Source organism: Lathamus discolor, chromosome Z (assembly GCF_037157495.1).
Source record: "Lathamus discolor isolate bLatDis1 chromosome Z, bLatDis1.hap1, whole genome shotgun sequence".
Lineage (NCBI taxonomy): Eukaryota > Metazoa > Chordata > Aves > Psittaciformes > Psittacidae > Lathamus > Lathamus discolor.
Genome location: NC_088909.1, coordinates 55639133 through 55651321, shown reverse-complemented (window position 1 = coordinate 55651321; position 12189 = coordinate 55639133). Strand labels below are relative to the sequence as shown.

Sequence of the window (12189 nt, the reverse complement as noted above, 5' to 3'; positions counted from 1 at the left end):
TACTGATGGCTACTGGTGTGTGTATGGAGACTGCTTTCTGTCACAAGTTCACATTGGTTAAGTTTCATTTACATAGTGTGCTTTTTAGATTGAATTATCTTCCTTTACCCTTGACTCTACCATCTAATTTTAATTAAGGACAAGTATTCTCCTACTTCATGCATACATGCATAACGATATACACTCACACCATATCTGTCCTTCTGTAGTTTTTGTCCCACTTCCGGTTCCCATCAGAAGTATCAACTAATTTAGAGACCTGGTGTTCCGGCAGGACCTCTCACTCACAAGTAGCCTACAAAATCACCTTTCCCCTTGTAAAACTGAAGGGGACAAAAAAGTCCCCTCATAAATACGAGGCAGTGAACAGTTAATAGTTTAGATAGCTGAACTAATATATTTAAAACCTAATTTAGAATCCATGAAAATTGACTCAATTAATTTCTCAGAATTATTGCTATGGGGATATAATTTGTATTGCTTACATTCACTTAATGGTTTAGAAGGTTTTCTGTGAAACAAACAGCAAAAGGCGTAGCTAAAAAAAACCCCAAAGCCCAGTTCCTTTGAATAAAAATCAGGTGACTGTGGTCTGTGGTTAGTCTGTTACATACTTCCAGAGGGATAATGCTGAATGTTTCAGGTAGCCTTCTATAGGAAATTCAGTCTGAGGTGCATGTGTTAGCAGAAATCAGGAAGTTGTTCTTGATGAACCTTAATTTCAACCTTCTCTTTTCAACATTTTAGGATGAGACAGGAAATTTTTAACTAATCCGTATTTCGTATGTCTTCTTGACAAGCGCAATGTTGAAAACATCACAAACCAAGATGTTTGCAGCTTTAAAGTATCACTCAACAGACTATTTATATGAGGTATAGTTTTCTTATTTCCTTTAATATTCTGAAAGAAATATGGCAGTAACTGAAGAAAAGATTAAGTGCACATTAAAAAAATATATAGATAGCTGTTTTCTTAGGAATTATGTTTCTGTGAGGTGGTTGTACTGCACTTGCGGGATAACGTAGTGAAGTGCTTAAGGGTTTTTTAGCAGAAAAATAAAGTACGATTTTGCCAAAACTGAATAGGATCATATTTTTAGTGTCTGATGCACACATAATTGTGTTTTATCGCAGGTTTCCTGTTTAGAGCTTTCTCTGGAGAGTACACTGGGCCTTCTAATGCTTTCTCTGGAGAGTACACTGGGCCTTCTAATGCATAAAATTTAATTAATTACCTTTTTGGAGAAATCAAATTTTCTGGCTACATCAATATGTGTTAAGATAGTGATACACAACGCTTGTATTCCTTACGGATTGTAGGGAAGAGGTTTCATGAAATTTTAGATTAAACTAATGGAGAGCAGATGTTTATTATTTTGGTTTAATAGGTGTTGATCAGTTAAGACAGAGAAACCTTACGAAATCCTGTTTTTCTTCTCGTCTATGTCTGTGTGATGTACCAACTCTTATCGCCAAAGGACACTGTTACTTAATTGAGGTTTTACTTATTTACATTTTCAAATAAAAGATATGGGACAGACAAAACACTTCTCCGGCAGAGTGGTGCTTTGCCAAGAGGGGACATTTCTAGTCTGTGAGCTGAAGAATGAGGTAGCGAGACATGATGCCTTCAACAGTTCGTGGAGCGTGCAAGTACGTTCACAAGCATCCTGGCTCACAGGTGAAGAAATGCGGCTCCTGGGAAGCAGTCCAGAAATAGTACTTGAGGGTAAACTGAGATCTACATTGCAAAAACTCTGCCCACATCTCTTTCTAGAGAGTACAGGAATTTTTCCATTTTGTACCTGTGTGTGTGCCTAGTGTTTTCTTAGATTGTAGCAAGAGAAGTTTCTTCTATTGTAGCTCCAACAGTGCCCAATCTGTCATTCAGCATTTGTGTGAAAGCCTTATTACAGTAGTCACATTGTTTTGGTCTTCAGATGTCTCTGAGTTATCTGTGAGTAAAAAATAGGTGTGTCAGCAAAACACCTTGTGGGCTATTGTGCAGAAGACATGAATTACAGTTCATGGCTTTGCTTGCCTACATTTTGAGGAGTAGGGTGATGTTGATAGCAGAACAAATGAAAAGTGGTAAAAACAGATGTTTAGTGGCCTGATGAATGGCTGCTCTAGAATAGATGTGGATGTTGCTGTGTAATACTGACAGAAAGGGTTAGTAGATGTGATCACACACTTAAAGATACCATAGAACTTACTGTGCAAGTGATATGCTGTGCTAAAAGTGCAGTTTCTTGTTCCACAATTGTGCCTAACTTCTACCCTCCTGCTGGAAATAAGTGATAGTTAATTTGACTTTTCAGGCATCTGATATAGTAAGTGGACTTGCCTAATGCTTCCACTTCTTAGGAAATGCTGAGATTCAGTGACCATATCAACTCTGATTCCTGCGCACATATGTCTTAACTGGATGTGGAATCCTGCTCTGAAAGTGCTTGTTATGCACATCTGTCAAGCCTAGTTATTGTTTTTCCTGCTGCCCAGTATAAAAGTATCTTGGAAGAAAGGAGCCTTTTCAGTCACTAAAGACACAAGAGTTAGATTCCTTATGCTACTGAGCATTGTAGGTGTCATTACAAAGTCATCTTAGAACTTAAACATTCTCACCTTAGAAACTGACACTGTATGCAAACTGCATGGAACTATAAAAAGGGATATAATATCTTTCAGTTAGAAAAGAAATTTGTAGAGACTTTTGCATTTCCTTCAGAAATAGACATAAATATGCATTGACCAAATGCCATAGCCATTAATAACGGCCTTGAAAAACACTTTAATATATTTGATAAGGCTGTATATTAGCAGACTAGCTGTACTTCATTTTATGATAAACACAGGGGTTTAGCAGTAATTTCAATACAGGTTGCTTAAACTGGTGTATGGACAGTAACATGTAGAAGATCTTGGTCCAGTTTCCTATAGTTGTCTGTTTCTGCCTTCTTTGTTCAGAATTTGCGAAGGAGGAGATGACTGGGGAAATGTCATGCTGCCTTAGGCAAGAGGGAATGCAGTATGGTATTTTTAATTTTTTTACAAGAGCCTTCTAAAGAAAAGATACTATGAGGGCAATGGTTTTGGCCTTTTCTGTTAAAATTAACTGGCATTTACAGAGTTGTAACTATCCCACACAGGATTAAACTGAAATGGAAAAATGATCTATAATGGTGACCTTTCATAGAAGTGACAGTGTTCACATTGCTTTCCATGTTGTCTTTTGCCTGTTTTTTTTTCTTTTTCTTTTTTTTTTTTTCCTTCCCCACCCCATTTTCTCTCTATTTATACTGGAAGGTATAGAAAGTGCGTGAATAGCATGGTTGCTGTGGTAGCAATCCAAGTCACAGAATCACAGAATCCCAAGGGCTGGAAGGGACCTCAAAAGATCATCTAGTCCAACCCCCCTGCAAGAGCAGGGTAACCTACAGTACATCACACAGGAACTTGTCCAGGCGGGCCTTGAATATCTCCAGTGTAGGAGACTCCACAACCCCCCTGGGCAACCTGTTCCAGTGCTCTGTCACTCTTACAGTAAAGAAGTTCTTCCTGATGTTAACGTGGAACTTCCTATGCTCCAGTTTACACCCATTGCCCCTTGTCCTATCACTGGATATCACTGAAAAAAGCCTAGCTCCATCATCCTGACACCTACCCTTTACATATTTGTAAACATTGATGAGGTCACCCCTCAGTCTCCTCCAAGCTAAAGAGACCCAGCTCCCTCAGCCTCTCCTCATAAGGGAGATGTTCCACTTCCTTAATCATCTTTGTGGCTCTGCGCTGGACTCCTTCAAGCAATTCCCTGTCCTTCTTGAACAGAGGGGCCCAGAACTGGACGCAATATTCCAGATGCGGCCTCACCAAGGCTGAGTAGAGGGGGAGGAGAACCTCTCTTGACCTACTAACCACACCCTTTCTAATGCACCCTAAGATGCCATTTGCCTTCTTGGCCACAAGAGCACATTGCTGGCTCATGGTCATCCTCCTATCCACCAGGACCCCCAGGTCCCTTTCCCCTTCGCTACTTTCCAGCAGGTCAACCCCCAACCTGTACTGGTACATGGGGTTGTTCTTCCCCAGATGCAAGACTCTACACTTGCCCTTGTTAAATTTCATCAAGTTTCTCCCCGCCCAACTCTCCAGCCTGTCCAGGTCTCGCTGAATGGCAGCACAGTCCTCTGGTGTGTCAGCCACTCCTCCCAGTTTTGTGTCATCAGCAAACTTGCTGAGGGTGCACTCAGTTCCCTCATCCAGGTCATTGATGAAAATATTAAACAGCACCGGTCCCAGCACCGACCCCTGAGGGACTCCACTAGTCACAGACCTCCAGCTAGATTCTGCGCCATTGACCACAACTCTCTGCCTTCTTCATTTCAACCAGTTCTCGATCCACCTCACTACTTGATCGTCAAGCCCACACTTCTTTAGCTTATCTATGAAGTCGCTGAACTGTTTCTAGTTTGTCACCTGAAATGGCCAACAGTACAAGCTGTAGTTGGCTATACAGCATGAAATGGGTGCTCTTTCTAAGACGTGAAGCAACAGAGCTGAATTCAGGTGATGGACTTAGAAACAGAGAGGAGTTTCTCGTCTCATTCACAATGTTCTCCAATATTTCTGTAGCTAATTGTCTTTTCCAATACACCTTTTACACCCCAGAATTTTTGAGGAAAACTTCATTCTAAGATAAGAGCTTGTTAATCCAAACCCCCGTGTGGGAATCATTTTTCTCTGCTTCCTAAACTATATTCTGTGGTTTTGTGCTGTTCATGCAGTACTGCATGTGGCCTTTTTTGGCAAAAGAAAGGTTATTAAAGGTGGTTTTCAGTGTAGAGTTACTGAAGTTGCCAAGTTGACTATTTAATTCTAGAACTCAGGTGATTGCTACCATGCATATGCAGAAATGTAGATTAAAAGTTGAATATCGAGTCAAGTAACTGTTAATATCTTTTCTTAGTTTGGACAGTGTCCATTTTACAAAAAAATAAAATCTAAGTGTAAACTGTGTTTCAGTAGAAAACACTTGAAGACAGTGTGTTTGAGGTAGCACACAAAAAGAATGGAATTGTCTGTCTCAATTTTATCACATGCCTTCTTTTTTTGTGCAGAGCATGGCAAGGCAGAAATTTTCCATCTGGAGATTATCACTTTGCTTTCCTCCCTGTTTACAACAAGATGAAAAGTATCATCTCACTGGACTCTTTGCTGATGATAAGTATAGGAAGCCATGGACTAGAAGTAGGTTATATAGTCCTCAAGTCTTAATTTAGATTTACTGTGGATTGAAGGAAAAGCTTGTGTTTGTGCATAATATAAGTCTCCAAAACTCAGCAAAAACCAAACCCTGTCATTTCTGGAAGCAGCAGTATGTCAGTTCATATAGCTCTTGCATGTAGAATGTGGTCGTTGCCTGAGCAGAAGCAAATTGGTAATGGATATTTGTTTGTGTATGGCATGATAAATGAGATGATATTTAATTAGCTTGTAGAGATCTCTGGAAAACTTCCTGTCTGGATACGGAGTGCTGGAAGAAAAGCAGTGAACAGAGATAAATAAAATACTTAATCTGATTAGCTAGGAGAGGTTTGAAAGATGATGCTGAGGTTTTGAGATGTGGAAAAGCTGGGGGTTTCCAAGCTTAGAGGTGAATGTATTTGCATCTTTCTGGTGTTTTGCATTTACTTTTGCTAGTGGAAACTAAAAGCACAGTTTATTCTGTACATCCTGTGGAAAGTTGGGTCAGCCTCTGCAATGTTTTTATCAATAAATATTTATAAAAATAAATATTTTATGTGTTATTCTTTGTCTTTCTTTTTGTCTTAAGTTACTTCAACACAGAACATGATTGCTATCTCAGTACTGGATCAGTGGAAACAAAGTTCACCTGTGGAGGATTTCCTGGAAAAGTCAGTAACCTTAAGTTAAAAACATATATGATTCCTTTATGATATCATTCCATATATGATATCATTCAGTTACTTTGTGGGTCATAACCTAGTGGTGATAAGAGAACATGAAAAGTTTTTTGACAGTAGCAAGCGTCCAGTACTGTAGCGAAGAGCTTAAAGAAGGCTTTTTCGCTTAAAGTAGTATCATGTTTTCATTGAGTTTTCTGCTTCTTTATCTCATTTTTGTGGTGGTTGTGTAATCTGTTTATGACATTGCAGAAAGTCTCTGAAAAATTTATATACACCGTGAGGCTGTTTTCCCTCCTCCGTCTTTCAGACGGTTACCTCTTGTAACTGTAGATGAAGCTATTTGAAGAAGGGCATTTATAAATCTGAACCTAAACCTATTGTTCAAGCTCACTGTAAGGCATTTTATAAATTTTTCTCATAAAATCTCAAATTTCACATAGTTTCCTTTAAAAATGCAGTGATGTACTGGTTACATTGATAGATGTTAGATCCAAAGGACCAAACCTGAGGATATTTTCAGTTATCTGTGCTTTTCTTTTTCACAAAAGAAAAGAGGAAGTTGTACAAAAAGTAACTGTCAACATAATGTTGAAAGTTACAAAGGAAGTCACTGAAATGTTAGGAAACTTTTAACTGGACTTTGACGCTGTTTAAAAACTGACAGATTGTTATACCCTACCAGGTACTGTATTTGGTAAAGCTGTGATCATAAACAATTCCCCCTCCTCCCCCCCCACCCCCCCTTATAGTTGACTGAGTATTGAAAATTGCTATTATCTTCACTGTGGAGCACATAGCTGTAGGCCATTTAACAAAACCCAAGTTGAATACAAATACACTTTCTTGGCTACTTCTAACAGTGTATGTGAAATCTTGTGGATATTCTTACAGTTTGCCATAATAATTACTAATAATTTCCCAAATGTGCTGATATGTAATACAGTTGTAATTGAATTCAGTATCTTTGTGTTGCTTATCACAAGGTTCAGTACATACTATTCTAAGACTCTGCTCAGAAGATGACTTTATTTTTTTCTAGCAGTAAGCACTAGTTTGTACTACTAAGCAGGGGCTTTGTGTGACCTTTTTATGTTTGTCTGTGTGGTTAAAAATTTAGGCATCTAGATCAGGAGAGGTGATATTTTCATGTAAGCTTGTCAACTTGGGCTTTTTGGGTTTGGGATTTTTTTAAATCTTTTTTTGTTAAAAGTTCTTTGTGTAAGCTAGTGAGGAGTGTTAAGTGTGAGAGACTGATCAGTCAGGTCAGTGAAGTGGACTGCTATATTAGGGAAGACTGGTTCGAAGTGCCAGGGAGCCTAATACGTCCTTGGAGAGGCTGAAAAACAAAAAGAGGACAAGAAACAAATAGGAGAGAAGCACTGAGGGAGGAAAACACTGAGGAGACACAGACTGCCTAGGCAGAGATGAGAGGATGCCTGGCAGGAAAGGAGATAAGGAAGTGAATTTATAATTCCTAGAAACTGCCAAATTATTTAATTGGATAAACTGCCTTACTAGCTTTACTACATGCAGTTAGTTCCTGTGCTAATTTTGATGATGGGACTCAATTGTCCGTATTTCAAAGATACTGCTGAAAGTTTTACTTCATATTGTAAAGACCTAATAGAAGCTAAATACCTTAAATCTAATGTAGTGCCTTATGTGTTCGAAACACTGTGCAAGCATAGCTGTAGGACTAGTCTGCATTTAAAATATTTACCTTTTTTCCAGAACAAGGGCTTAACTCTAGAAAAGGCTGACCCACGTAGTCTCAAATCAGCAATTCACTTAGGCATGATCTATCCATAAAGCTGTAGGGAAATCCATCGATTTCAGTGAAGCTGGCCTATGTGTAATTTGGCAAAATGTTCTAAGGTTCTTAGATTTTTAAAAGGCTCATGCTATGTTAAAGTTTGGGCATTAATTATTATCAACACTGTGTAATTATGGCTTGTGAACTATACTACTTGAAATTTCAAAATTAACTTTTGAACTATGTTGTTTTAAATGTGTTTAAATCATATTAAAAATGTTTTAAATTAGTTGGGGTTTTTTTAAAATGTGTAATAGAGATTCTTTGCTATCGTTTCCCTATACCTGAAGGTCTGTACTGAAATTCAGAGGTGCGCTCGTACACAGGTGTATGAGCGCACCTCTGAATTTCAGTACAGACAGTCTTGCTGTTTCTAGATATCTGGAGGTAATATAAATATATGATAAATATATGATATTTACCTCCAGATGTCTAGAAATAGCAAGACTGTGTAATGTAAAGGATTATTAAGAAACTGAATAAATCAATAGGATGCACAGTTGCGAAATCGGTTGTCTGAAATCAGAACGTTAGGTTCAATACCTGTAATTAGCTCAAGACTTTGTTGTGTGTGGGGGTTTTCTGTAGTGAAATTATTTTGCTATTTTTTGGTAAGCTTTCTGTTGGTTTTTTGTTTGGGTTTTAATTCTGGAAAATAAAAGTAATATTGAGATTAATATGAAAAGCGACAGGAAAATGAAGCGTCTTTGTTTCTTCATTTATCCTGTCTTTTCCCTGTTGCAGTTACCAGCAATTTTTGCACAATTATTGAAACATGACTATGTTTAACCCAGCAGCAAATTTTTCTTATAAATATTATGACAAAAGTAGGTTTGATGATTTTTTTTCAGCCATTATCCTTTTTTTCAATTTAGTGCTGGGGTTATACTTCGAGTGCTTTTTCTTGGGGGAGAATTAAATGTGCCATTTGACCATGTACCTGGTAAATAGTGATGACAATTCAGTAACTTCCATTTTTCTTCAGTGAACATAGTGATTATCAAAGTTCTTAGGGTATCTTTTTGAGTGCTGCTGATTCACTGGGGAGTCAGGGAAGTTATGACAGTGCTTTTATAACAACTTAAGTATCAGATAAATTTTTGTGCTTTTCAGGAAACCTGTCTGCTCTGTAGAGTTCAATACTAGTAACGAGTTAATAGAATTTATTCCAAGTTCAAATCCCTCCTCTCAGACTGACAGAGAACTTCTTTTACTTACGAAAGATGCTTTTAAGGAAGAATCAACCCAAGAGAAATATTTGAAGACTGACTATGACAATGAGTATAAAAAACAATGGCAAGGTAAAGTTTTTTATTCAGTGTTTTCTAACATTAAGTGGAGTCAGCTTGTTAACATCCATAGTTTTTTGTGCATGACCTGTAGGCATTAAAGAAATCATTTGGGTGATCACAGCTTTTGCAATTGCAGAAATTATAACCATTTAATACCAGTTTACTCTCTTTAGAAGCAGGGCTTGTTTTAACAGTTCAAGATAGTGCAAGCCAGAAAAAGTTTCAGACTGATCAAATATATGGCAGAAGGTGGCAGCAAGTATCACAATAAGTAGATCTTATTGGCAGTGATCAAAATGTGAAGATCTTTTGTACCTCAACAAAATTAGATCCTTTTGGCATGTTCTTTTACCCTGTTAAGGACAGAAAGTAAGCAGTTTCTGCTCTGTTGGCGGGATGAAGATAGTTCAAATTGAGTAGTGTTCCTATGTGTTTTCAGAAATCTTACGATTAATATCTCTCTAATAGCTGTAATGAAGTATGATCACAGAAAGCAAAATGTTGAGTGTTTGATTCAATTGTATTATGATTTATTATTCTGAATAATATGATTTATAATAAATAATTTATTTTTTTAATACATTAGGGTATGGTTGGTTGTTGGTTTGGTTTTCTTGGGTTGTTGGGTTTTTTTTGGCTGGTTGGTTGATTGGTTTGGGGGGGTTAATATATGTCAATTATATTATTTCAGAAAAGGAAAGTAATTATTTACCAAGACCTTTTTTCCACAGTCACACAAAGGAGGCAGGTGGTTCTTGATACAATATTGTACAAGATAACATTTACTAGGAACATGCTATCAACAACACAAGTATATTACAGTTAATAATTGAAAGACAGTAATCTTAATTCATCTGATTAAGTAATTACCAGATTTTTTTTTCAGAGTTAGGTGACATATGCAGAAGGTTTCATTAATTAATAAGCTGTCTCTATAGGGTGCTTACAAAAAGAATAAAAATAATTCAGATGCTTTCCCATATCTTAGCTGTGACTTACTTGGTAACAATCAAGAGAGGTAAATTTTTATGGACAGGAGTCTGAAAAGAAAAAAAGAAAAGTATAAATTTCATAAAATATTTTGTATTTTTTGAAGCTACAGATTTTTATTGTACATAAACAGGCATGCTAAATAGTCTGGTTTGGGTTGTTTTCTTTTTATGGGAGAATATTAAATTATTCACTGTTCTGGTGACTGATTGATTGAATTAGCAGATCAATAATTACCTCTCGGTGTAACCAGTGTATTACTGCCAACCCTTTCTCTTTCTTTGCATTTAAGAAGGAAATGATAGCAAAAGTGTGTTGACATTTAAGGAAAGTATTAACTCTAACAAAACTGCCATTCAGAAAGATTTGCAACCTACTTTGTGTCATTGAGAACCTGCTAATTAATGCCAGCTAGTCTGCTAACAGCCCTAACTAGGTTTCACTATAGACATGAAGATATATACAGAGAGTGTGAAAACATGAAACTTACTGATAAAATTATTAGAAGTGGAATATTATGGGTGATATGACATAATTATCTAACCTGTATTTCTAAAAATTTAATTTGGTTCAGTTTGCATAGTTTATTATGAGAGAGGGGTCACAGTGGGAAAATGCCATCTTTATAGTAGTGAGCTGAAAAGCGCTATCTTTACACTAGCACATGATAGCAGTGGCAGTGAAACCCCCCATTCAAATATGAGCTGTGTATTTGCTCCCTGGTTGATAAAAAAATTGAGCATGTGCTCAAGCCTGTTAAAGTTCTTCAGTGCTTTGCTCATCAGAAATTACTTAATCAAAGAAAGTTTTGACATTGCATTCAAGCTACAAGTCTGAAAAATAAACTTATTACAACATGTGGAACTGCACTTCCTAAAGTCACAATGTGTCAACTCAGTTCAGTTCGCAATGGATTTCAAACACTGGCATTCATGAATTTCAGACTCTACGTATTACACCAGTTGTAAAATTGTGTATTAGGAAAGCAGTTAGGTATGTGACTGCATCTGTTGTGCTTCAGGAAGGCACTTCAGTACATGTGAAAGTGCATTCTTGCATAGGCATACTTTCCTGGGAAGTAACGGGTTAAAATGTGTTAAAACTAACAAAGAAATGCACTTATTTAAATATTTGAGTCACATTAGAGTGAGATTAATTGAAAAAAATCCTCATTTTTTTTACACACTCAGTACTAGAGCCATTTACAATAAAAAGATACAATATGAATGGGCATTTTAAAAATTAACAATATAGCTAAATTAGAATAGTAAATGCAAATCCAGGGCAAAGTTGTTCATTATTTGACCTGCTCTAGTGTTAGGATTTTAGGAGTTGGGGTGCAATATTAACAAAAATTAAATGAGATATTATTTGAGCATAGCATGATTGAGTTTATGTCATGGAAGTAATCTTTATTTTCTGGTTGATTTTAGCACCTAATTTTCCAACCACAAGCCTGAATATTGAGGTGCTTTCTACTTTGCTTTCATGGTTGCCTGAAGAAAAGGAAGAACAATAGATCAGGGACTTTGTAAATTGTGTCATAAAATATGTCATTTTTTTCAGTGGAGCTTTAAGCTTTATAGCTTATTAGAAGCTTTAGTGGCCTCTCCTGAACTGTTCATCTCATTAAACAGAGGTGTTTTATAATGAGGCATTTATTTTTTAATTGATAGACTTCTTTATGGGGATCTGCTTGTGTCAGCAGCATAAAACACTTTAGAGTAATCTTAATTAGTATTTATTATTTCCATCCATTAAGAAGGTAGGGAGGGTTGTTACAGATAGGGAGTCATCCAGGGAGTAAAAGGGGGATGTGGGAATCACAAGGCTTTCATGTGAGTAAAAAATAAGTAAGAATAAAAAAACTCCCTTTTCCCTTCTATATGTAATATATATATTTGTAATGTGTGTGTATGTATTATATTGCCAATATAAAGGATTTCAACAGAGTTATGATTAATGCTTCAGTTCTGTCTCATGGAGAGTAGTTGTTTAAACTCAAAAGAAATAAAGGTCCATAATGTCATCTTTTTCGAAATCATAATAATTTATAACCTACATTTGTTGTCTTCTCATTCTTTAAGTAATTTTTTATTGCTTCAGAATTATAGAATCTGTATTTAATCTTAGATTTAGCTTAGTTTTAATGTATGGTGAGACT

General features: G+C 36.6%; 1 protein-coding gene across 1 annotated transcript in view; it reads left to right on the top strand.

Annotated features, from left to right (window-relative positions):
- Window positions 1-762: 762 nt before the first annotated feature.
- SHOC1 (shortage in chiasmata 1) overlaps window positions 763-12189 on the top strand; it is a 44617-nt gene continuing 33190 nt past the window's right edge. The window contains exons 1-4 of the mRNA XM_065662369.1: window positions 763-873; window positions 5121-5250; window positions 5837-5918; window positions 8857-9044. Of these exons, the coding sequence (XP_065518441.1) occupies window positions 805-873; window positions 5121-5250; window positions 5837-5918; window positions 8857-9044 (469 nt within the window). The 5' untranslated portion in view covers window positions 763-804. The remainder of the gene's footprint in view (window positions 874-5120; window positions 5251-5836; window positions 5919-8856; window positions 9045-12189) is intronic.